Genomic DNA, 27,521 nt, shown 5'->3' with positions numbered 1-27,521 from the left:
TCAGGAGCCTGTCTCTCTGTGACTGCCTTGTGGCTGCCTGAACCTAACAGCACATACCTCCCAGACTCTAGTTCTAAAGAGATGGACCCAGGTGTCCAGCCCCTATGACCTGACATTCCAAGGTCCAATTTGCTTTTCTACCCAGCACACCCCTGACCTTCTTCTAAGCAGGGTAATTTAGTCCTTGCCTCCCAAATAATGCTTATGAAATTTCACCTTCACAGTCTCTCACACCCATTCTTGTGTTCCCCTGTTATCCAACTATTTGAAAGCTTGGCTCATTTTTGCTTCTCTGGGAAGCCTTTTGAGATTGCCCCAGCATAGGAGTCACTGAAAAGCACCCACTGCACCTCCCATTGGTCACTGGCTATATAGCTCATGCATTGGTAGCCTTGCTCCCCAAGAAGATTAGAAGTTCCTGGAAGGAAAGAACTGATTTGAGGGAGACTTGGCCTCCATGCACACCTACTTAAGAATCTCAATGAGAGGGGCACCTGGTGGCCCAGTCGGTTGAGCGTCCAGCTTGGGCTCAGGTCATGGTCTCGTGGCTCGTGAGTTCGAGCCCCAACATTAGGCCCTCTGCTGTCAGTGCAGAGCCCACTTTGGATCCTCTGTCACCCTCTCTCTCTGCTCCTTCCCCCCATCAAAAAACATAAATAAACATTAACAAAAGAGAATCTCAATGAGCAGTTACCATGGCAACAAAGAGCTTCTCTTCCTATTCTCTCTGATCAAAACAAACAGACAGACAAATTGTTGAAAAGCAAGAAAATTGGCTCCCTGTCTGGACTGGCAATGAGGGCATCGGGACAAGGATGAGGCCAAATCTGAGAACCTAGTAAGTTGCCCATGGACTTGCCTTGGAATGCTTTGGTGCCATCTTAAAGAAAGTGCTTCTTTCTGGAGCTACTGGCCAGCCTGTCACGCACCCTGAATGCCAACCCAGGAAGCACCCTCTCCATGAGACTTGGAGACCACAAGGTCTGAGGCTCCCCTAACAAGAAAAGCAGCCCTGTCTTCACAGGCAGAGGCCTCACAGAGAAGTTGGCTGAGTCAGATTTGCAAGTTTAAGAAAGACTTGCTTTGGGTGGTTTTCATAATCTTTGGTGAGTTTGCAGCAGTCTTGGACCTTAAGGACTCAGATCCACCACAGCTCAGCAGAGCAAATGTTTCAGAAAATGCTAGGAAAAGGGCAACTTTGCTAATTTCCCTTGCGATGCAATCATTGCGCTGGTGTTTCCTGACCATCTCTGTGATGCAGGCACAGTTCTAGCCTCTGGACACGCCGCTGGGAACAAAAGGGACAGAACTCCCTGTCCTCCCAAGCATCCACTCCAGCTCAGTATCCAGTTCACTTTTCACATGATCCAAGCACAGCAGACATTTGGACTGTGACAGGGATGTCACAGGAGTCCTGGGGAAGGGAATCAAGCGACAGAGCTTTCAGAAATTTTTCTCAAACGCCACTGTTCAAAGCTGTGGTCTGTGGACCGGCAGCATCAGCACCACCTGGGAGCGTGATAGACATGCAGAATCCCAGGCTCCTCCCAGACCTTCTAAAGCAGAAACTGCCTTTCAGAAACTGTTCTTCAGTAAGCTTCCCAGGTGAACCATGTGCAGGTGAAGGTTTGGAAATACTGCCATAGAACACCAAGTCCCCCAAGCTGTCCCACAAACAAAAGAGAGCCGGATGGCCAAAGAAGTTTGAGAAGGAGCATACCCTGGCCCTCCCTTGCAGACTCAGAAAGCCGGCATGTGAAGGATGAGGATGTCCTCAGAAAAGAAACTTGCTTAAAACACCAATGCTTCTCAAACCTATTTGACAGCCCAACAACGACTCAACAAATGTAAGCATTTGATGGAACTAGTATCCTGTGAAATGCACCCTGGGAAAAACTGTATTGCCCCCCTGGCATTCATAGATTCAGTTTACTTGGTTTAAACAGTACCAGGTGGAATGAGTCTATAGCATGATAACTGGCAGCTTTGCCAAGGCACAAATTTGAATCATGCCCACCGGGCAAAGGTCTCAGTTCTGGGGGGCAGGCTAGGGGGATGGAAGGGACCCAGAGTCCGCTCCTTCATGTGGCTGGGTTCGTCTCTGCCATGACTGAGTGAATCTATGGCAATGCTTATGGGGTAATAACAACACAGAATCTCCATGAATACTGGCCACCCCATGAGAGATAAGCCTTCACTCTGATTTTGCTGGTTAACTTACTGTGAGGATATACAGGGGAAATACCGCATTCTAGAAGGCACATGCCATTTGGAGAAACTCAGGGGCAAATATAGCATTTCTTGTTTGTCACTGAGGGAATTTGAGAAGGTCCAGAGCCATATGTAGCCCACAGGCGTCAAGAATTCATGATGACGACGACAATGACGGTGATGATGATGATGATGATAGCTAACATTTATTGATAGTTCCTTACACGCCAAGCACTGTCTTAACTCATGTTTTCCTTATAGCAACCTAGGAGAGGAGCGCTGTATTCATTTTACATATGAGGAAACAGAGCAACAGGGCTGGTTCCTCACTTTAACGCCTTTTATGCTGAATTGTGACTTCTCAAATCTAAGTGCCAAGTGACTGGTGGAGACCAAACCTGCCAGATGATGAAGTGGTGCCTCGTCCCCCCACCCCCTCATCCAGCTCCCCAAGAGCTGAGAACCTTGACCAGAGACCCACCCCAAGGTGAACATGATTCAAATTTGTGCCCCAGCCGAACTGCCAGTTACCATGCTATGGAGCTCATTCCTTCTGGAATAGTGTAAACCAAGAAAGTTGAATCTCCTTTGAGAAAAAGTCTCTCATGTTCCAATTTAAGGGTGCCATTTCAGTGGGCAAGTGTAGACTAGAGTGGCCTCAGTGGTGGGCCCAAGGCTGGGAGGAGATGCCGGGTTTGTTTGAGATTCTGCATTTCTATCATGCTCCTGGGCTATCCTGGAAGAGGACAGGGTGCTGGATTGCAGGTAGGACTGACCTTGCACTTGTAAGGCCTGGGCTGTAGTTCCAGCTCTGCCCCCCAGTGCTACATGGCCTCTGGTAAGCTTCCTCCCCTGGGACACAGTCCCTTCTCCTTAATGCTTGGATAAATGGTACTCTCCACCCCCACCCCCACATAAGGCTACCGAGAGCCTCTCACTAGCGTAGGGGACAGTCCTTGGCACTTCATATTTCAACTCACTGCTTCCTAAGAGGTCCCTTCTGGGGCTCTCTTGGGCTTGTGGTGGCTCCACACTGCCAGATCTGCATCACGTGACAACAGACCTACCCACCCCTCTCTCAGGGACACACAGATCTGTTGCCTCCAAATCACACCAATGGGTCAGACAAAACCCAGGGATAAATTCTCTCTGCTTCTTGGGATGATTCTTAAAGATCTCTAAGACCTAGAGGCGGGTCACTCACTTTATATCACTTCCCTTATTTTGGGACATAGTATAGAGTGGTAATGGGGTCATCCAGGCATAGCTTTGAGTGTTGGCTGTGTAACCCCAGGCAAATGACATAACCTCTCTGAATTTCAGTGTACTCATCTCTAAGTTTTGTAAATAACAGTATCTATGTCATGGGGCTGCTGTGAGATGCTGGCACATAATCTGTGCTTCTTAAATGGCAGTTATCATTATTGCTGTTATTTGGACACTGGTGACAAGAGAGGATTCTGGGGTATACCATAACAGAATACTTTTAAAAACTGTCTTAAAAAGTCAACAAAATTTTTAATGAAATTAAAAAATATGTTCTTCTCTCCCTATAAAATTAATATTTTGTATGAGGTTGAGCACACAAGATTTAAAAAATAAACAAATAAAAATCAAGGGCTTCTAAAAATTCTAGGACTCCGGGGGCACCTCAGTGACTCAGTCGGTTAAGCATCTGGCTCTTGATTTTGGCTCAGGTCATGATCTCATTGTTCATGAGTTCAAGCCCCGCACCAGGCTTCAAGCTCACAGCCTGAGGCCTGCTTGGGATTCTCCCTCTCTCTCTCTCTTCCCCTCCTCTGCTCGTGCTGTCTTTCTCTCTCAAAATAAATAAATAAACTTTAAAAAAATAAAAAAAGATAAAAATTCTAGGACCCCTTCACACTTCCTGTGTTCTGTCACTTTCCACCCGCTCCCTCCTGGCAGCAGCTGCTGGCGGTTTACCATTTATAGCAGCCCTCTCTGGAGACTGGCAGGTCTCCACCCCCCACGTGCAGGCAGGTCAGTAGATGCCAGCTTTCCCCGGAGCAGACCTGAAACCCTCTTGCTGTCTCTTTGCCCTGGAGATCTAGTCCTGGCAGGGAAGACTTTCTGGTTTCATCAGTAACTTCCAAATTGCCTCCTACTCTTAACGCTGAACTGCAGAAGCAAGAATCACAAAGACCTCAAGATAGGAGCAGCTGGTCAGAAATTCAGCTCCTCCTGTAGCTTCCTTGACCTTCCCATCTGAGGGCCAGCGTCTGGGAGGGAGGAGAATGGGGAAAACACCTAAAGACCCCTGCTGGGAGCACGCACTTGCCATGCGTTAATCTTCTCACAACTACCTGGGGTAAGGGACCGGCTTGAGGCGGCACAGTGGCAGAGATTGATGACTGGCTGAACCAGATGAGCAGAGCCGGTGTTTGCCATATAATAACGCCGTTGTCTATACAATATTTGGGGCAGGAAGGAAAGCCTAATTACTAGGACATAACAGTAAAGAGGATGTATGGAGTGGTTAAGAACAGGTCCTGGAGCCAGATGGATGGATTTAAATGAGGCTCAATTACTTCCAGCTCTGCGACCCCAGCTGAATCAGTCAACCTCTCTCTCTGCAGCAATTTCCTCATTGGCAAATGGGAAAGAGTCATACCTAACCCATGGGATTGATTTGAGGGTTAAAATGAGTTGATAAAACCAAGTAGTTAAAATACCTGGCACCTACATGGCCAGGACTCTAAACGTTAGAGTTATAACTGTTGTTACTGAATTAAATACTGTGAAGGTAGGAATCTTTGTCTATTTTGACCACTGGTTTAATGTTTATTTATTTTGAGAGAAATGGAAAGTGTACATGTAGGTGCACGTGAGCAGGGGAAGGTCAGAGAGAGAGAGAGGATCCCAAGTAGGCTCCACACTAGCAGCACGGAGCCCAACCAGGGCTGGAACTCACAACCTGAGCTGAAATCCACAGTAGGACGCTTAACTGACTAAGCCACCCAGGCGTCCCCTGGTCTGTGTTAGAACGGTGTCTAGTACTTAATAGGAGCTCCATAAATATTTGTTGGGTAAATGAATATTATTGCCATCAGAAATATCGGTTTTTTGTAATGCAGACATTATTTATTTTGGCCAGCAGAGGTCAGCAAATAGCTATGACTGACACTGATTCTGGGAGAGGGTGGTTTTCAATGTCAACTTTGAAGGTTAATGGGACTGTCCTTCCTGAGCTGGCTGGCAGGCTAATAGGTCATTATTGCACCTATATGACCTGTATAGTCCCTACCCCTCTAACTCGCACTGTGTCAGTTGGGATGATTGGCAGAAATTTCAACTCACAACAAATTTTGGTGCAATTTTTTCTCACAGGCCCAACTTATTTTCAATTTCCTCCCCCACCCTCCATCTCTTCTTTCCCTTCATTGTCCTCTAAGGATCTGTTTCTCACACACACACACTCCTCTGCATCAAGTAGAATACTGTGCACACTCCCAAATTTTTATCAGTATAACTGCAGCCTGTGCTCCAAACCATGCAATCTAGGACGCATATCCTTATGCAGTAATTCTTCCCAACTAATGACGCTAAATGTGACATAATAAAAAAGAACATCCGATTTGATCAAACCCAGAGAGTTACTGTAACTTGGCTGAGGACGCACAACAGTCGCAGAGTGAGAGGGCTAGCCAGGCAGGGCCTTGTGTTCTGCCCACCGCACCAGGTCACCACTTGGCTTTTTTTACCCACAGAGGAGGCTCAAGTAGTCCCTGGGTACTGTTCTAATCAATGCAGCTGTCAGCTTCTGACCCCAGATGCTGTTGCCCTGGACAACAGCACAGAGGAGCAGATTGCTCTCCAGAGCAGCTCACTCAGAGGTCCAGGGACGGTGGGCAGGAGACCATCACTGCCTACTCACCACTCAGCTTGCTCAGCCTCTGCCTACAGCTCCCACATTTCCTCTGTGACCCAGAGCAAGTCGATCCTCCCCAGATGGTGCGTTTCCTTGGCCCTGACAGGGCCCATACCGCCACAATCAAAGGTGCTTTTCTTGGGAGCCTCTGGGTAGCCCCTTGGATAGCAGAAGCCAGAATGCACTCCCTACTGGCAGCCTCCAGCAACAGCCGGCAGGGAAATGGTTCCCCTTGCGTCAGCCTCACGGCAGCTCCAGAGTCTCAGCTCGGGTGGCCCACGGCCATGGCCTCCCCATTTTAAGATCCTGTCTTTCCCAATTATTATCAAAAAACTTATGCCACGATACCTATTTGGAGAAAATATTGAATTGAGACTCCTACAGAAAACTGAATTCTTCATGAATTGATGAGTTGAAGAAAGAAAGAAAACTAAAAAGGAAAAAATTAAACCTAGAAAAAACAGGGATAACCCACTCTATTACCTTGCATAGCTAGTGAAGCATTTTCATTGGCTCCGCATGTGAGGAATGGCAACCAAACGTCAGGTGGGAAGATTTCATGTGGTGGCCACTTCTGTCTGTTGCTTAGTCTCTCAAGAGTTCCTGCACTGGAGACATTCTGCTTAACTGGGAGTAAAGACCATCCCCACCTGGGCTCACCCAATGGAAAGAGCTGCTGGATACAGGAGCCACCTGAGGGAGCTCAGAAGAGCAATGACAGGTGTCTATGGGGCTGCAGAGCCAAAAACTGATTGGGGTCTATTTACATTAGCACCCCCACATGGCGATGTCCAGTGGATTTGGATCAGGCACCCTATATTACTACAGGACATCATTGCACACAGCCTCCTTTATGATTCTTAGAATCAGGGCTGGTAAGGACTTCAGAGATTACCTAGGTCAAAGAGGGGGGTGATGCTCGGCTGCCCTGGGAATCCCAGAGCAAAGTTGTATGCCAAGCCAAGACCAGAATTCACTAAAAAGCAATAATATCCTGGAGCAGTTACATTTTTCCCAGATTCCAAGGTCTGACTTTTGTCCTGAGGATTTGCTCAGTCGTAGCTGTCATCCTCCCTTTGGCCAGAGGAGGGCAGACACTTGCCATTGATGGAGGTAGAGAGCAGGCAGATATTTTTTTAGGCTGGAATAACATCTCCCTAATAAGGTCATTCTGCTCTAATGAGAATTCCAACTCAAAAGAAAATTCTTGATGCTTCTGCTACAAATATGCTACTCAAAAGACAGTGAGGTTCAGGGACTGAAAATCTCTTCTTAGTTCCAAATTAATCACTTACCTCTCAGAGCCTCATTCTTTTATTATCTACTATGTGACTATGAAGAACTGATATTAGGGGGAAAATATGTAAATTATAAATTTCCTTATTACAGAACACACAAAAAGAAAGGGAGTTCAACAGCAATGGGATATGTGTTTATGTGTTGTGTCTGAAGCAGAGTGAGAGCTGGACAGAGGAGAGCGGTCCAAGCTGTTGGGAGGGTTTTCTGGTCATGGATGAATATATTTCTAAATTCTGTGGCAGTTGAAACCAACCCATTTTGCACTTGGAAAGCACTTTACTACTTGCACTTACATTTCGAACTGTGCTTACTTTAAAACTTAAAGATGTGCCTTACCTATTGAATCTGTATAAGAAAAGTGAAATATCATAGGGATACATGTAAAGTCCAACAATTAAGTTGAAAAATGCTGCTGAATACACAAGAAGGTATTGGTGATATTTGTTTTTGAAACACCAAGTGTTTGAGTGGTTACGTGGTCACAAGAAGCAAAAAAGTAAGACGTAGATATTTTTAAAACACCTAGTGCCATTTTCTTAGGATGTCACACCCCAGTATAAGTATTATTGTCACGCTAATCTGTGCCAAATACTGCAGTCTGAGTATCACATTTTGGAACAGTGAGGAATTAGAGTGCAGTTAACAGGCAAGTGGTCATAAGGGGAGGGTCACGAAACCACGTCTGCAGGAAGAGCTTTGGAACTGAGACATGAACCTGGAGAAGTGCAGCCCAGTGTGGGAGAGGACCTATGGGAAGGGATTCAGTAAGAGGGTCAAAGCCACAAAGGAAAGGCTGGTCTCAACACTTAAGGGCCTTCTCAACAAGTAAAGCTAAGTGCATTGCTACAGACAGGCAGCTGTGTATACTGGACAGTTCAAGGAGTGCCTAGAAGACCCTTCTGATGTCCAGAGAAAAGGCACTGCTGATGTAGTCTTGGAAACCAAGTTATCTCTATACAACCAAATCAGTCATGTATAAAAATATGGTGGGTGAGAGCAAGCTTGCAGAAATCGGAATGGTTCTTGTAGCCCAGCAGGACGAAAGGACCTTGAAATACAGGGGACAGTGGTACAGTCCCATGAAAGTCAGTTTGCACCGGTAAGTTTGGCCAAATCAGGAGCACCAACATATCCTGAAAGGAGCAAAGGTGGCTTGAATCAAAAAAGGATAGGGGTCCTAAAGAATTCATGTTTCCACAGCAAACCGAGATTAGGATTAGCCAAGTTATGTCCCCGATGGAATTCCCACATTATGCTAAGCACTTTTGAGGGAGCTGTATTTTCTTTGGAGGCTCAGGGATGATCCCTCAGACTTCTTGTGGTTGACATGTTATCCCTTTCTTCTGTTTCCTCTTTCAGCCGCTATGGTTAGGACAATGGGATGATGGAGCCACAGAAGGTGTGTGTATGCTGCATTGTAAAAGATTGCGTGGGAATCGTAGTTTATTGAGATTCCCCAACATGACCGGTCAGTCTCTGAGAGCCTGATCAGTTTGAAAGAGTTGATAAAACATAGTTTCTAGAACTGCCAAGGTGTGAATGAGACCCAAGACCAATATTCCCTCTGAACTTCTTTCAACCTTCTCAAAGGTACCTGCCAGGGGTGTGACTTCAAGGGCCGCAGCAGATCTGAGAGATGCACCGAGGGACTCAGGCATCAGAACTGTTGCAGTGATTTACCTCAGTTCCGAGAAAGGTTAAAACTACCTGGAGGTCATGTAGGGAAGCACTTACTTCATTATTATGGACATTTTCTTCCTGGAAGGGAAAAATATAGGAACACCTAGTGAATACTCAGTGGGACTGAACTGATAAAACTGATTTTCCCTATTAAACAGTAACTGTATTTTATTTGCTTGCTGAATGTTGGTGAATTTTCTTACTGTTTAAAACCAGATAATTGGAGAAGCTTATACTTCTTTTCTATAATACTCTTGAAAGCCACCTGCAAAATTCAGATCAACCTGTAAAACTGGTATACATGGCCAGTAAATAATTTTTTTCTCTAGGTTTCTAGTCCTTAATAAAGGCTTCTTCTCACTGCTTGAAGAGTTTCTTGAACTTCCACTGATGGAAAATGGTTGTGTTCAACCTGCATTCTTTTTTTAAATTTTTAAATGTTTATTTATTGTTGAGAGAGAGAGAAAGAGAGAGGGAGTGCAAGCAGAGGAAGGACAGAGAGAGAGAGACACAGAATCTGAAGCAGGCTCCAGGCTCTGAGCGCTCAGCACAGAGCCTGAGGCGGGGCTTGAACCCACGAACTATAAGATCATGACCTGAGCCGAAGTCAGACGCTTAACCGACTGAGCCACCCAGGTGCCCCCAAACCTGCATTCTTGAAACTGAGACCTTCTTTAGTAAAACTCCAACACTCATTTCATGTTTGCAGAGGAGACAGAACACCCAGAGAGAGAGATAGGCTGCAAGTTTTTCTCTCCTTTGGACTTCAACTTTCTCCTCCAACATCCATCTGCTATTTCTCTCCTGTCTCAGAATGAAACCTTTCACTTTTTTGAAACTAACCCACGAACTTGTGTCCTTGATTCCAAATCTCTGAACTTCCTTGGGGCTTATGTTAGCTCATCGTCATCTTGACTTCATGGCTGGCTCTTAAGCCTCAGGTTTACAAACTCAGTCCAGTTCTCTCCTCAGACTAAAACATGCAAGCCCTCCCTTTATTCTGGTTCCTCTTGTGACAACAATCCTACCTCTTTCCTTCCCAAAATGACCACCTATTAATTCTGCTCCACCTCTAACCTGTGTCCTAACCATTTGAGAAAGTCACAGACATCCAAACACCAAATCCAACAGGTTTCGTTCCCTAAATGCTGTCAAATCTCAGGATTTCTAACTTCTTCCCCGGTGAATCTGGTTTTCTTTGGCTTCTTTGACAACTTGCATTTTTCTGGGTAATCCACCTCATTTCTTTCTTTCCTATATTAATGAAGCTGTGCCTGGTTCACCACTCTTGCCAGTTGTCTTCCCCAATGCTTTGATGCCCTGCCCACCTGTACTTCTTATTCCTGATGGTAATGACCGCCAAACCTCCTACCCCAGGTGGTCTGCTTCACCTTTCATTTCCAATGGTTGGCTTGTCAATTCTTCCAGAAGATGGCTTTTAAAACTCAGCCCAGGCAAATCCAAGCTCATCCTCCTCATTTTGGCATCTTTTCTGTTTGTCCAGCTCAAAATGGATTCTCTGGAAACTAACCCCAATCCACAGGGTGAGCCACTAGCAGCTATTTGACTTGACTTCCTGAACACAGTTGATTGGCGAAAGGACAGTCACCTGCCTGAGGCAGAGCCACTCGCATACTCCCTCCTAGTTTTGCAGTGAGACAGAGACTTGGACTAGTTGTAAATGGTACAGCTTTAGGGGTAAGGTCCGTGAATTCCTAGTGCTTGGGTCTCTTAGAGCCGTCCCAGTTGTTCATCTTTCTGTTTAATACCACTTTTTCGTGGATCAATGAAATACTCTAGGAAAGTGCTAGTAAAGTCCTTCTTTTGGCTAAGGTTGCTAGTTGTCTTCTACTACTTATAGACCTTTAAGTAATAGACCCACAGACACATCTCTAGGTATCTCCAATTCCATCAAGGGCCCTACCATTCCCTCACACAGCAAGGGCTTGAGATTGGACTCTGCTCTCGACTTTTATGAGGTTCTCATTCAGAACACTCAAACCATGTCAGTTTTATCTCCAAATAATTCCCTGCCTCTCCATGTCCTCTACTATCACCCTGGTTCTGGCCTTTGTGATCTCTTTGCTGGGCTTATCTAGCTTCTCCGTGCTCTGGTGTTCATTCTGATCTTACCACTTTTCTGCCTAAAACCTTAGGGTAGGGCTACAGCTCTTACCACAGCACTAAAAGCCCTTCCCATTGTGGCTCAGGGTGCATGGGGCTCATCTGCTATTTCTACTCCTTCCGTGGGCCAGCCAGGCCTGAGGACCAGCCTCATCCAAACATTCTCTGTTCTTCACATCCTCTAGGATTTTGGTACTGCTGTTCCCTCTGCCCTTTCACCTTGGTGAAATCTTACTCCTTGAAGGCCTATGTCCTTAGAAGATACTCTTCCTCCATCCTTTTGGAGAGGAGACCACTAGTCACATTTTATGTTCATCTTCCCTTCCAGACCACTAGGCACAAGTTACACTGAATTCCTGGCACCACAGTGGTTGATCAGAAAGTGCATGTTGAAGGCATTGGATCATACACCATCCCTTGTTTACCAGGACAGGAAAAGGCCTGGGAGAAGAGCCAAAGCCAAAGTATATTTCTTTCCATCGCGGCTCGGCATGACTTTAGCCAAAATCAGGGTACGTTAAATGGACTGTGCCTCAGACCTGCAGGAGTGTGTGTCTGAAAAATACTCACAAAATTGTTTTTGGATTCCAGGAAGAACACATTTATATGGCTTAGAGTTTAAGAGACATTTCCATATACTTTAACTCATTTAATTGGCACCGCAAGCCCATGAAGCAGTTAAAGTTTATGAATTCCAGCTTGTAGGTGAGGGAACACCGAGGTCAGGTGGCTTCAACCAGGTCACATCGTTAATGAGAGACCTTTGACAGGAAACTGAGCCTTCTAACATCAGATCCAGTATCCTTTCTCTCTGCCATACCACGCTGTCTCTCGGAAGGCAGAGGTAAAATACAATGAAACAGGCTACTGGGGAAGTGAGAATAAGGTGGTGGGGGCAGCTGTCTGCTTTTATGTCCTAGAACTTTCCTTCCCCGCCCCTGTGGCCACTCACTGTCCCGCCGGGGTGGGGGAGTGGGGACAGTGGTTAACCACCCAGCACAGAAAATATTACCCTCTTTCCAGACACAGATACCATCCCCAAGCACTCTGATTTGGTGGCAAAATATTTTAATTTTTCATAAAGCTATTTCCCCACCCGTTCCCCACCCCATAGACTCAGCAGGGAAAAGAATCTGTGGGCATGTGTGCTGGTAGGGCAGGAGGGTGACGTGTGCATATACATATGTGCGTACATGTACAGGTTTATTTAAATGATCAGATCTACACTTTTGGAGGCTGCTGGAAGCATCTTATCAAAAGAAAACACATTTTAAGCAAGAGGTTAAAAAAGCTTTTCAGACCCAAAGGCCATTTAATACAGTAAATCCTACTTGGGTAGTTTAGCAAACATTTTTTTAAAACCCACATCCAACAGACTGGTTAGTATTGGATACACAGATTTGGTTTCAAAGCTGAAATGCCCCTGGCGTAACAGACCTTCTCATGAGATTCAGTTATTTTATATTATGCCATAAAAAATAGGGACATATATCTATCGACAACTTAAATATTAACTCAATAGGCTACTTGGTGATATAAATAGAAAAAAAAAAAACACAAGTGGTCACAGACTAGGATTGAGAAGACTATGACATCAGCCTATCCTGGGCTGCAAAAATGTTAAAATCTATCCTAGAATCTAAAACAGGAAAAAGAGTCAAATAATTCCACTCCATATAGACCCCATCTGGCCCAAACCATCCCCCAAGGAAAACACCCCCAACACATGAGGTTTACTAACCACCTGCTACAGATGTTACTATGTCACTAATTAACAATGATCACAGAAAATGTGTCATATCAGAGGTTTTGTTATACACAATGCATTAGTGGCTGCAGGAATCCTCCTGTGAGAGCTACAGTCAGAAGGCAAGCTGACAAACGTCCATGCCGCGGATCCAAGAAGAAACCCCAGCTAAGAGCCTCAAGCATTCCTTTGCACCTGAGCTCTCTCTGGCACACTCCCCGCTCTAGTTAGAGGGGCTGGGATGTGGGGGACAGTCCCAACCAGGTGCTGCAGCCTCTTACTCCTGGGCCTCTTTGCGGGTCAGCTTGTAGATCTCAGTGGGTCCGTCCACATGGGTGATGGTGGTGGTGAGCTGGAGTTCTTCCCCACTGTGGACACCCAGATCACCTGAAAGAGGGTTTTGGTGTTAGATGTGTTCAGGGAAGAAGAAAGACAGGATGCACCTCAGTAACAACTGCCCTGACCCCAGCCCTCTTTCACATCCTGAGCTTATAGAGACAACCAGGGCACCCACACGTAGGGCTAACTCCTAACCTTTTTCCTCAAGACTCTGCAGTAGTTTCACAGCATTCTTCTCCCAGAGAAGAGATATGAATGATGGATGAGTCAGCATAATGCTTATTATCATTTGTAGTAATTATTAACATTTAATGAGAACTTACTTTGTACCCGACGCTATTTGCAATGTTTTATATGTAATCGTATTTAATCCTCAAGAGAGCCAGCCCAGGTGAGCACTCTGATCATGGCAGCTTTACAGACGAGGAAACAGGGAGGGAAGTAAGGTAACTGCCCCAGGTAAAGGGGCAGACACATGACAGAGCCGGGAACTAGGCCAGGGAAGGAAAGTCTGACTCTGAGGTCTCTGCTGTGGGCTAAGCCAGCACCGCACGCCTCCCCAGTGATGGGGAGGGAGGCACGTACCCACTCCATGTGAGTAATTGACAAAGCAGCTACGCCACGTGAAGGGAAACAAGACTTGCCTATATTTACCAACAGATTGGGCAGGGAATACACGTAACACATTTAGAAACATTTAAGAGTTTTCTTCCCCAGGAAAAAAGTACCAGAAATGTGTTCTGAATTTTCTGCTGCCCCCAGGATTCCGTATACAACACCAGTGTTTTGGACTCATCATCAGTGACAGAGGTGTTCCTCTGCTAAAATGGAATAATGTAGTGTTTTCTCCACCAGCAAGAAAGAGTAAGTTTCTGTAAATTAAAGCGTTCTCCTACCTGCCAGGACACAAATTAAATGAATGTATAATTGGCAAAGGGAAAATGGAAAACATCAGGACCTACCTGTTTAAGGACTGTTGTCTGAGGGGCATACACGTGGATTTGGGTATTTACAGAAAGGGGTGCTGGTTATGTCTGTGATTTTTATATTTATACCATGTACGCACAATTTCATGTTTTGGGGAACTAAAATGTTTCCTAAATCAAACCACAGAATTAAATAAATAAGTGCTGTTTTCAACTGGGACTGAAACTTAGAAGCGACTTTGGCCCTACACTTACAGCTAATGTCTTATCACTAGTCTAAGAATTGCTGAGCATCAGTGAATCTCATGGTCTCAGAACCCCAGCAGTCACCCCACACACTGGTCCCACAGGCTGCATGGCACCTTTCACATGTGCCATATGTATTAGTTTTTCATTGTAGACCCATTTCCCAGCAGCTGTGCAGATCAATCGGTCTTATTAAATGCTAGTCTGTGACTCTCTACCTAAGAGACCCTACTTTCAGCAGCAGTCCTAAGCTGTTGCAGAGGACTGCTAATGGTTATTTGGGGCTACTGAGGTAAGGGTCCAATCCACAGGACTAGGGGCAGAACAAGTAATAAAGGGGGTATCAGCCCAGCCTCCGGCACACCCAGCTTCATCGTCCTTTGGGCAAGGGCACAGACCAGTTGGGTGCAAAGGCTGCAGACGCTTTACACAGGGCCCCCTGGGGTCATGCTGAACCGTGATTTGTACAACAAGTATATTTCCCCAGGTCACTAGCTTGCATTCTCACTACTGCAACTTCTAGCCCACTTCTCAGCCTACCATAATGCAGAGGCCTCAAATTTCTTGGTCAAAACTAGTTCTTGATTTGCATATCTGGGTGAGCCATCAGAACTTCAAAGCCACTGTCAGATCTGCATGTCTGTGTGAGTCATCAAACTTTCAAAGAGAGCCCCGCCCACCCCGGTAAATGCATTAGCATCTCCTAGTGTTTACCTAAAGAATCCCTTTCACCAAAGACTTAAAAATAGACACTAGAATGTAATTCTACCGAGGTTTTGAACCCAAGATGCTAATTCTTTAAGCTTAGAATGTGATTCTAATTAGCATGTCCTAAAAAATGTATATGATTCTACAGATCACTTGAGCCAAAATAACTTTGGCTTCTTTATTTTTTTTAAACTTTTTTTAAATGTTTATTTTTGAGAGAGAGAGAGAGAGAGAGAGTGTGTGAAAGGGGGAAGAACAGAGAGAGAGACACACACACACACACACAGAATCTGAAGCAGGCTCCAGGCTCTGAGCTGTTAGCATAGAGCCCAACGCAGGGCTCGAACCCATGAACCCTGAGACCACGACCTGAGCCAAAGTTGGATGCTTAACCAGCGGAGCCACCCAGGCGTCCCTGGCTTCTTTATTTTAATGAGTACCCATGTTATAGTGTTTTATCATGTACCTGACACTGTTCTAAATACTAATGTATTTAATCCTCATACCAGACCTTTGACAGAAATACTGTCATCATTCTCATTCTACTGATGAAAACACTGAGGCACAGAGAGGTTAAGTAACTTGCCCAAGGGCCAGATTAGTAAATTATGTGGGATTCAAACCAGAACAATAAGGCTCCAGAATCCAGGCTCTCAACCTTTAGGCTAAGTTGATTCTTTTGTAAATATTCTAGTTTCCAACAGCCAAAGAGTCTGCCAGCAAAGTATGAGTCCACGCGTAATGTGTTATGGTCATAAATATATACACGCAATAATCTGGATGAATTGTTCAGCATATTAACTTTACTTTTGCGTTTGATAAACAAGAATTTATAGTACACAATATCAGTGCACTGATAGTACGGAGAGTTGTTATTTATGAGTATTTATCGTATGCACTATCAGGGGCTCAGCATGCCCTGTATTTCTTTGTAAGACAGGAAGGAAGACACTGAGGCTCAAACAGGCGATTAGAGAAATTATTCTCTAATGTGGCCCAGTTTGCTCCTGGTAGAGCTGGGATAAGGACCCAGCCAATGGGTCTCTGGCTAGCAAACTCTATGATTCACATGTGCTTTTATTGTACCCTGAAGGCTAACCCCGCCCCCCCTCCGCCTTAGGGAGTAAATGTGGGAATATGGAATATGGCAGTAACATGGCAGGAGTGGGGATCCCTCCATTCCCTCCAAATTCCATCAACTCCTACTTCTGCCAAGGTCTTGCTCCATCTGTTATTCTCCTTCTTTCTTGGCTCCTGCTACTCAGTGCACAAACATGCTCGGAGTCTCTTTCCATCTAAGACCAAAAAAAAAAAAAAAAAAAAAAAAAAGCCTTTCCGAAAATGCAGTATGTTACATACTTAGTGGGGAGGGGAGGAATAAAAGGGAAAAAAATACATTAAGAAAGGTAAAGAAAAGAATTCTTCAGTTTGCAGTAAGTCTCTTTCCCTGGTTATGGTGTCAGCTCCTCTCAGATAATTAACAAGGAGATGAAGGCTTGTTTGTGTCTAGCCGTTGCAAAATGAGACCAGTCTCTGGCATTGGATTTAATCACCGAGGACTATCAACAGATCCATATTTGTGATATTGCACCCACAGGTATGTAGCTGCTTGCTACTGGATTCTAACTGGCTGGAATGCATCCTGGGGACACATAAAGCTATATAAACTGCACTATAACATGACAACAATAACCACAACTCCCTACGACTGGCTGCATTTTAATGCCCATCCCTTGCCTATCTGTGGCTACTTTAGTATAAAAGGAAGGAAAACTGCTAAGATAATTCCAAGATTATTTCACAGAATCTGGGAGACTACCAGTCTTAGAATATGAAAGGGGCTACTTAATTCTAGCCTCACAACCACCACTAAGGCAAATGAACACCCCATTACCCAGATCCAGAAGCCAGAAAGCTCCCATACCATGAGTTTATATTTCTTTAGGTCATACTCAGTACATACTGGAGCCAGGATTCCAAACGGCCTATGTCTACCTCCAAACCTTATGTTCTTTCTGTAACACTCTTGACTTCATTCTTTCTTGTGGAATTTTCTCTAGTCCCATACCTACTGACCTCCTATTCTTCAGAGCTAAGCTCAAAAGATAACTCTCTGTAATAAAGTCCAGGCTGGTTCATGGCAGAAGGAGAAAAACAATGAGGTGGTTTATAGCAAGCTTGGAATGAGCCATTCCCCACCCACCTCCAAAGTGCCTCCAGATACCAAGTTCTGGGCAATTGCAAGAGGGTGGACACAATAAAACCTAGAAGCTGTGAGTGAAATCTTAATGTTATAGGCTGAATTATACCCTCCCCAAATTTATGTGTTAAAGTCCTAATTCCCACCCACTACCTCAGAATGTGACTATATTTGGACATGGGGTCTTTAAAGAGGTAATTACGTTAAAATGAGGTCACTGGGGTGGGCTCTAATCCAATATGACCTATGTCCTCATACGAAAAGGAGATGAGGATACACATACACACAGAGCGAAGGCTACATTAAGACGTAGAGAGAAGATGGCCATCTACAAGCCAAGGAAAGAAACTGCAGAAGAAATCAATCCTGGGGATACCTTGAACTTGGACTTCTAGCCTTCAGAACTGTGAGAAAATAAATAAATCTCTATTGTTTAAGCCTCCTAGCCTGCAGTATTTGTAACAGCAGCCTTGCCAAACTGATACATTTAGGAAGCAGAAAGTTACTCCCCCAAAAGTAACTGAGGGAAACAGTGACTGAGGTACCTTCTATTATAGTGGAGTGATGGTAATTCTAAGCCCTGGAAAAAATGATCTACTTTGCCTGGGAAAGGAGAGATCAGGTCACTGGAGGGACAGCAACCTTGGGAGAGGCAGGAGACAGAAAGTGCCCAACTACAAATAACAGAGCAAGAGGTGCTAGGCTAATGATGGCTTGTGACCTGCTTGCGAACTTCATTAGAAAATGGGAAAAGGCTACTGAGACCCACTTCCAAGTCTGAGCCCAGCCCTGGTGGTAAGACCATTTCCATCACTGTTCACAGACATCGAAAAGCCAGACTAGCCATGGGTGGGTCATCTAACATGCAACCAAGGGGAAGGCCTCAATAAAAGGCAGCCACTGTCAGAGCCTCATGACTCAAACCAAACATTTACTGAGGCAACAAAAGCCAAAGCCACCTTTTCTGTGAAACAAGCAGCAGGAGACCTTAGAAGCCTCTGGCAGTAAAATTGATGCAGTGTGGTAGTGAGCTACCATGACATGGGACCTGGGGCTGCTGCTGTGGCTTCCAGCAGAATGAGTGTGTCAGACAGAAGACATTTAGTGCGAATAGAAATAGAAAGGAACCGGTTGGCAATTAGAGTGTCTCCTGTTCCCTTCGTCATAGTCATCCAGTCAGGAATTCCGTTCCTCAGTTTTTTTCTAAAACCTTCTGACAAGAATTCTATAGACGAAAGAACACAAAAATCAAAGCTATTATTAAGAATCGTCTGACTTTATAAGCAGCTCCAACTTTTTTTCCCACGTGAACTGATGTCTGAGAGGATTTGGACAGTTCGTCGTGTGTGCAGGACATCGATGCTGAACCCCTGGGAGATGCTGTCTTCATTCCAACCTAAGGTTAGCTGAGATCCATTCCTGCCTGGGAAGACATCCAGAATGATTCACAAATTGCTATTGGAAACAGGTAAAAAAGAACAACTTTAATGAAAAGGCAGCAGGAGCAGGGCAGAAAATGTGAATGGTCCTTGAAAGAGAGTTCTAAAATATCTCTGCTAAATTAAAAAAATTTACATATATGTTTGTATATGTGTATACATATATGTACACATACACATAAAATGTTTATATATAAACATATGTACATACAGAGTCATATATATATGTATGTATATAAAATTGATCCATGTAAACATGTTGGTACCAGCAGCTATGGTAACCCATAGCTTCACATCCTTGCAAAAAGATGGAACCCATAGCTTCAGATCCTTGCAGCACCAGTGAGCTGCTAAAAACATGAGGGCATTCTGGCCTGGAGATGTTCTGCCATATCCCGAGTTTCAGGAGGCAGTCAAGGAAGCCTGGTCTCTCAGACAAGGCTACCAGCTCTCCATGAAAGCAGGGACTCTGTCTTAGTCACTCCTTTGGGCTTCATGTCACTCCATCTTATCAAACCTGACACAGTGCTAAGTACTGAAGCACTGAGTGGTTCATTTCTAAGGGTCGCTTCCTGATGCACACAATAAAAGAGAAAATATATATATAAGAAAACAAGCTCTTTGGAAGCTGACCCTTTCTAGAACTTGCCATCTGCTTTGTTTCTGTCAGTCTATTCCTTGACCAAAAGGGAGAAACAAAATCTATGCTCTCTGCTTTCATTTCCTCCCTACCCACTCCCTCCTGACACTTGGCATCTCTTTCCACGTCCAAACAAAACAACCCCTCTCAATGTTCTTTCTCTTTCCTTATCCCCTTTGGCTGCATCAGAAACTGCCTGCCAACTTCCTGGAAAGGAACTTTTTCCAGAGGTCTCTCCAGGATCCGTCTCACGAAGGCAAAAAGCACCACAAACCTGGGATTCATTCGCCATAGCAAGAGAACTGAATTCTTGGCTCCAGACCTTAAAAGCAAGGTGGTGGGGGTGTGGGGGAGCCCAAGCCAACTTAAAAATAAAAACTTTCCACGAGAAAGGAAGAGGAGCAGGGGAAGGCTGGGGGAAGAGAAGGGATGTCATCCAGAGACCCAGAGAATTTTAAAATACAGAAGTTCATTTTCTAGGTTTCTGTGTGATATTCCAAACTAGCTCTTTCCAAGGAGCTTCAAAATTTTGGCAAATGCTCCATAGTTCCTAGGAGACATTGTGTGGTCTGGCAACAGATGAAGAGATGAGAAGTGAAAGAGGGTAGAGAAGGAAAATGATCAGAGAACCCAACATGGAAGACTCCCTTCCAAATGCACAAGGTCACAGTACCATGTGACCATGGGAAGGGAAGGGCACAACAAACTGCCAGGTGCTCATGGGCTGCTGTGAAGTCACAGCTGATCATGTCACCATCACAGAACTACTCAACTGTGTGACTTGTGTTTATGATCAGAACAGGGTCCCAAAAAAGTCTACCCATGAAACTGCTTGAAGAATGTTTTTCAACATGGATTCTATCGGCATTTGAGGCAGGGTAATTCTCTAGTACCAGGGACTGTTTTGCTCATTGAAGGATACTTAGCATCCCTAGAATCTGGTCACTAAATGCTAGTGGTATGTCCCAGTCGTAGTGACATCCAAAAAAAAAAAAAATCAAAACAAAACCATGAATACTTCTGAACGCCAGTTGGCAAGGGATTTGGGGGATATGACCACCTGCCGAGAACTAGCTTTTGAACTTTTTGTGAAATTACAGGTCAAGCTGCCTTCAAACAAAAAAACTCTGATGGGGAACAGATCAAGTGCTATTCTCAACTGCAAGGTTTCAAGCCTCAGGGGGTGGCTGTTGTGCAGAGTAAGAAGTCCTAATGGGAGCTGCCTGACATCTGGCTTGCACATCAAGCCTCTGGCCCAATAGCATGGCGGGCAGTCATCCTCCCACTGCAGGCTGGGCCATGGCTCTGGCCTCTCATGTACCTAAAAGTGCCGGGATGGGCAAATTCTCACCGGTGTTTGGAAACCCCTTACCTATGACAGAATCACCCTCTGGGCTGCCACCTTAGGACAGGAGATGCTCTTCTGCTCCTTCTTTGCCAACGGGAAGGAAGAGAACCACAGAATTTTATGGTTCCAAAAGACTTTAAGAGATCACTTACAGTTGGGAGAATGGTAAGAGATCACTTACAGTTGGGAGAAATGGGGAGAGGTTAAGCAGTCTGCCACTTGCCACATAGCAAAAAACAACCGTAATAGTTTACATAGAGCACCCTAGCACACAGTCAGAATTCAGTAACTATTACCCATTAGTAGTAGTATTCCAACTTCCCAGGAAGTCCAGCCACTGCTTTATGTGGTATTTCCCTGGAAGGGAGGAACTTCACCTACTGGGTTCCTGCTTAATATTCTCAAGTCACACACACGTCCATATGATTTCTGTCAAAGTCCAACAGGATGACCATGAAATGAAATCAAGATTCTTGTTCACAAGCCCAGAGTCCCTTCCTGCTGGTGTTATGAAGGTCCACTGTTTGAGAGGCCATGTGCCCCCATTTCCCACACTGAGTGTGACCAGCCAAGGAGGAGGGAGGAAGACCGGCCTGAAGGATGCTCTTGCACAGAAGCGGCAGGTATAGTACTGGAGGTGGATGGTGGTTGAGACTAGTCACTATTCCAACCCTCAGCACAGATGCCCTTCACTTCCCACATCATCTCCTCTCATGTCATCACCCCGTCCTTTTACCCCAACTCTCAAGATCATTGGCCCATCTGTGAAATATGAAAACTAATCTAGAACTCTTATTTCTGAAGCATTAATTCAATCAACACTTTCAAACCACCCTTAAGAACCTGTCCTTGGCTCTTAAGGAGTTAATATTCCAGCAGGAAAGGGAAGGCACAGGCAAACTCATCTATTACATTTATGCAGTGTCATATGAAATGTGTAATCATGTTCCCCCAGGCCTGTTCCTTAGAACACTAGTTCCAAACAAATACAGTGCCTGGAAAAAGGGGTCTGGGGCCAAACGGTTTAACAATTTGGAGGGGTATCTGGGTGGCTCAGTCGGTTAAACGTCCAAATCTTGATTTGGGCTCAGGTCGTGATCTCATGGTTCGTGAATTCAAGCCCCGCATTGGGCTCTGTGCTGACCGTGTTAAGGCTGCTTGCGATCCTCTCTCTCCCTCTCTCTCTGCCCCTCCCCAGCTCATTCCCTCTCTCTCTCTATCAAAATAAATAAACTTTATAAAAAAGTAATCTGGGGAAACACTATTCCTCCTACCCATTTAAAATGACTTATAGTAAAAATTAATGTACTAAAGGCATTAAGATGTTTTATTTTTTTATTTATTTTTTTTTCTGGGAGGATGTTTTAAATAAAAACCTCATTAATGCCGATTAAAAACCCAATGATTCTCAGATTGACTACTAAAACCTATCAACATCCTATGGCAACAATATTCTATTGAACACGGTTTGCTGATCTGCAACTGGAGTGATGAGGAATAGGTTTCAAGAAAAAGGAACCATTTTGAATGTGCCCAAAAGATGGGTAGGGTTTTATTAGGCCCAAATGGACATAGGATATGAATCCATTCATTCAACACACACATGGTAAGAACTTCTTATGAGCAAGACCCACCTGTGGTGTCATAGCACACATGCAGACCTTCAAGCCCTGATCTCTGCTCCAAGGCAGTGAAGGGCACTAGCTCTGATTTGAGAAAGAACACCTTATATTTGAGGAACAGCAAGTAAATGGCTAAGGTGAAGCAGGTGTGAAAAAGAGAAGGAAGAATAAGGGTGCAGCCAAACAGTGTAGGACTAAGTATTCAAAAAAAAAAAAAAAAAAAGGAGCTCTCAGATCAGGTGTCACTTAGCAGGGCACCTATTCCAAGTTAAGAGCATGGCCTAGGCAGTGACAGTCATTTCCCTCTGTTATGGCTGGCAGAGAAACCCCAGGCAAGCCCTTCCTTTCTCTGGGCCTCAGTTTCATCACTTACAAAATAACCGGACTGGCTAAGTTCCCTAAGGCTCCTGGTAGCACCAACTGCCCTTAAGAAGAAGGCCATGGACACAGGTAGGTAAATAGCTATTGGTCTGGATGCAGGTCAACAAACAGCCTTGCAGAAGAATGAGCAGGAGAAAAAAATGAATCCAGCTCAATCTTCAAATCTCAGGACCTAGTTCCACTCTACATGATACCTTAAGATTTTGCCTCTCAAACTAGAAGAATAAATATGGCATAATCTCCAATAGTCAATTTTGCTCAAAAAAATTAAGGAAAGCAAATTTAAGTTTTATACTAAAACTGGCACATGTTTCAGGCTAGAATGCAGTATCCCTAATACTTAAAGATTAAGAAAGTAGAAGATGGGCACCTGGGTGGCTCAGTTGACCATCCTACTTCAGCTCAGTTCATGATCTTGTGGTTCATGAGTCCAAGCCCATCATATAGGGCTCTCTGCTGTCAGCGCAGAGCCTGCTTCAGAGCCTTGGTCCCTCTCTCTCTGTCCCTCCCCTGCTTGTGCTCTCTCAAAAATAAATAAAACATTAAAAACAAAAAAAGAAGACGACTTAAAGAAATACCTGCCTTGTGCTGGCTTTTTATCTTATGGCTCTCCAGTCCCTGGAGGCACTTACTGACATTTGGAGGGAAAGTTTGCCTGGGGAACCCAGAGCCTTTGCTATGTGAGCCTTGTAGAGACTGAAGCCTATATCCTGAATACAGCTGTTCTAAAGAAACTGAAACTCACCATTGGACTGGTCTTCCCCGTAGTTCTTATGGGATGGTGCATATAGGAACATCAGAGCAAAGACATACAGGTTCCACATTCCATAGATGCCTGTGAAAAAGGCACTGTTCACTTGGACTGTGACGCCGCCCCACTTCCAGTGGCCTTCAGTCACCTATGGAAAAAGGATAGTGACATGCAATTAGAACCAAGAAGAAACATAACACCAAGACAGGAGCCAACCAACACAAAAACCAAATGCCTTCTAACCTCCAGGAAAACTAAAGGGCCGTGTAAGACTCCTTTTAAAACCTAAATCGTACCAGTATGGATTTAGGTTCACTGAGGGCTTACTGTGTGTCAGGTACAAAGTCAGTAGTTCTCACATTGGCTGTATATCAGAATCACCCAGAGAGTATCTCTTCCTTGAACAGCAGTACATAGTTATCCTTATTTTAAAGAAATTGTGTTTGGGGGTGCCTGGGTGGCTTGGTCGGGTAAGTGTCTGACTTTGGCTCAGGTCATGATCTCACGGTCCATGAGTTCGAGCCCCATGTCGGGCTCTGTGCTGACAGCTCAGAGCCTGGAGCCTGTTTCAGATTCTGTGTCTCCCTCTCTCTCTGTTCCTCCCCTGTTCATGCTCTGTCTCTCTCTGTCTCAAAAGTAAATAAACGTTAAAAAAAAAATTAAAAAAAAAAAAAAAAGAAATTGTGTTTGAGTCTCACACTTATCCATAACTATAACTCCTCTTCTGTCTGTCTTCCCAGCTAGATGTAACGCCCTGTAGGCAGAAACCATTTCTGATTTGTTTACTGCCATACCCTCGGTGCCTGACACATCACAGTGGCTCAATGAAGACAAGCTGATTAAAGAAGCAAGTGAGTGAGAGTGAGTTGCTTTCCTTAGTGGGGCAGAGTGGGGAAGCAGAGAGACACAGGCTTGGGGTCAGAGATGGGGTTCAATGCAGACTTTACCACGCACTCTCTGCTTAATGTAAGTGAAGTTAAGATGAAGACTCTGAACTTCAATGACCTTAAGGGCAATATAAAAACTTGCAGGGGGGGCGCCTGGGTGGCTCGGTCGGTTAAGTGTCTGACTTCGGCTCAGGTCATGATCTCGTGGTCTGTGAGTTCGAGCCCCGCGTCGGGCTCTGTGCTGACAGCTCAGAGCCTGGAGCCTGTTTCGGATTCTCTGTCTCCCTCTCTCTCTGCCCCTCCCCTGTTCACGCGCTGTCTCTCTCTGTCTCCCTCTCTCTCTGCCCCTCCCCTGTTCACGCGCTGTCTCTCTCTGTCTCAAAAATAAATAAACGTTAAAAAAAATTTAAAAAAAAAGAATTTGTTAAAAAAAAAAAAAAAAAAAAAAAACTTGCAGGGTTACTGAGGAGAATTAAGTAAACATATTCCTAGAAATGTCCTGACACACAGTAAACACAATAAATCTTAGGTCTTACATTGTCACTCTATGTAAGTCACTCATGAAGGTAATTATGAAGCTTTCATATGCTTTATAATTCTACAAGAATGTTTTGAGGCTGGTTTTGTCTATGTTAATGACTTGATAATTGTTTTGAGGGCTGTCTGATGACATATGGATTACACTGAGAACTGTCAACAGAACTGTTGACCCGAGTGACTAGACATTTGTGCCAGCTCTGAGATCAATGAAACGACTCTGACCACTTCTGCTTGCTACAGGAAATCTTAAATGGGAGTAAAAGAATACTGGACAAATGTTCCTGTGATAACTTAATGAGATTGCATTATGTAAACCATCTCTAGGAGACCCTTCTTGGAGCTAAAGTGTAAGATGGTAATCTATTCATTTGTATCTGATACAGATGGTATCTGTATTCATTTGACACCGTCTTTATAGCCCGCAACCCCAGGGGCCCCAGGCATAATAAAGCTGTAAGTACAGGTGTTTCCTTTTGAAATACCTGGAGTGTCAGTTAATTAAGTTAACTGTAGACTTACCAGTTTTAGTTTGGCCTTGATGACACATAATTTTTCATTTTTGTGATGCATAAACCACCATTGCAAACTCTTATTTATTTTCAAAAATAATTCACTTGATATGATGTGTTCAGGAATATTTTTTGGCCAAGAAGAATTTCATAACCATTATTGATTTTAGAACAATGTACGAGCATTCAAGCTACTTAGGGCTGACTTTTTAGCAATGTCTCCAAATGTCACTCTTCTTACTTTAAAGAAGAATATCCTAACTTTATAAAAATTACAGTACTTAAGGCATACTTAAGATGATTTTTAGTGAATATAATGGAAGAGGAGAGGAAGTCTTAAGATAGTTCCTGGAAATATATGTACCTGCTGTCATAACAAAGAGAACCGTTCTGTGTGATGCAGGAGGGGAGGCTGGGATGGGAACTGTCGGTAAAATGGAGTAAGACAGTTCTGATTTTCTTCTACTCTGTTAAGGCGGCGGGTCCCTCAATAAGAGAAGGGCCTTCAAGAGACCCTACTTCCAATGACATACGCTGGGAATACTCAGTACTGAATTTTGCTGAAATGGATTCTTGTCAGGACTGGCATGACTGATCTCAAGAAAACAGTCACCTGTATTCCTGGTACACAATGGTACTCGACAGACGGTTGTTGAATGAATATAGACAAAAGTACTGGCATGTGCAGGAATGCAAGTGCAAATCCATGGAAATGGAAAGGGAGGATAGAAACAGTCACTCTAAGAAAATATCAGATTGCAAAGTAAAGAGAAAATATTGCATTCCATAGTAAATAATGATACTTTTACTTAAAAGACGTCAATGGTAAGTGTTATTTCACTTAAATATTGCTCTCTAACACAGATATTAGCAAAGCTAAGACATTTTAAAATAATAACAAAGATAATGATAGTTGATATTTATTCAAAGCTAATATGTCACGCACTACAGTAAGAATTTTACATGGAAGAGATCAGTCTTAATAACAGCTTTATGAGGTAGACAGGTAATATTTCCACTCAACACATGGTAAACCATGCCATAGGGAGGTACGTTATCTCGCCCAAGATTGCTCAGCCAGAAAGTCATGGCTCTGACTCCAAAAGAAGGTATTCTTAACAGTAGGAATATTATTGTAAACAGGGGTGAGTGTGTTAAGTTGGCATATGAAGCCACTATTGCGGAAGACCAAACTTCCTTTGAAAACTCACTTAATTAACCATAATGCACATTATTATACACAGGTTCATATATTCAAATCCGTATAGTAATATATACGCACTATATATCCTAGACATAGTAATGTATGGTACAATAAACTGGATATATATGCAAACTACAACTTTACAGTAGAACCACTGAAATGAGAATGCTCATACCACGAGGGGTACACAGGCGCTCAGGTGGCCTGAGGAGCCACAGCAGATTCGTGCCCCTGTCTCATGTCTGCTGTGAGACACATGCACCTTGTTTAGCAAGGAGTTGCAGAATTACCCGTACCCATAATTTGTCATCTCTAAATGTATTATTTCCTGCTGAGGGCAAAGGGTTGAATTTGCATAAGTGAGCTGTATACACAGTGTCACTCGACTGTGTGTGCCTGCCCTTCTCCTCCCTCAATTATTCCTGCCTGAGACCTCCTGAGCTCTGAGCACATTCCCACCAACGTGAACCACAGTAAGCAGCCTCAACAGAGCAGGCAGGCCCTGTAAATCCAAAATCTTATTAACGCCAAGGCAGAGAGGTGACACTCACCCTCTTTTAACTTCTGGAGAAAAAAATCAGATAGCCCCCAGTGAAAAAAAAAAGAAAAGAAAAGAAAATCATCTTCCCCCTGCATAAGTCTTATTTCTAAAAGTCCCTGTTTTTCCTGATTTAACATTTGAACAATTTACTTTTGTGTGAAACCACCCAATTATACCCCTGGAGCCAAGTGAAGGTCAAATCCCTTTACACCCAGTAGTCTTGACAACCAACATTCCACTTAACAACAAGATTTCCAAATCCCAGACACAGGCTCTCTTACTGGAAACAT

At 44.2% G+C, this 27,521-nt stretch overlaps 1 protein-coding gene across 3 annotated transcripts in view; it reads right to left on the bottom strand.

Annotated features, from left to right (window-relative positions):
- Window positions 1-12,389: 12,389 nt before the first annotated feature.
- WLS (Wnt ligand secretion mediator) overlaps window positions 12,390-27,521 on the bottom strand; it is a 101,704-nt gene continuing 86,572 nt past the window's right edge. For 2 of the 3 annotated variants that reach the window (XM_058717021.1, XM_058717022.1), the window contains 2 exons: window positions 23,545-23,698; window positions 12,390-13,337 (listed from right to left, as the gene is read on the bottom strand). In XM_058717021.1, coding sequence (XP_058573004.1) covers window positions 13,228-13,337; window positions 23,545-23,698 — 264 coding nt within the window. In that variant the 3' untranslated portion in view covers window positions 12,390-13,227. Of the gene's footprint in view, window positions 13,338-16,375; window positions 16,465-23,544; window positions 23,699-27,521 lie in introns of all 3 variants that reach the window. The other variant, XR_009258070.1, reaches the window with a different exon arrangement.

This window comes from Neofelis nebulosa, chromosome 2 (genome assembly GCF_028018385.1).
Source record: "Neofelis nebulosa isolate mNeoNeb1 chromosome 2, mNeoNeb1.pri, whole genome shotgun sequence".
In the NCBI taxonomy this organism is placed as follows: Eukaryota; Metazoa; Chordata; class Mammalia; order Carnivora; family Felidae; genus Neofelis; species Neofelis nebulosa.
This window is presented reverse-complemented; position numbering and strand designations above follow the sequence as displayed.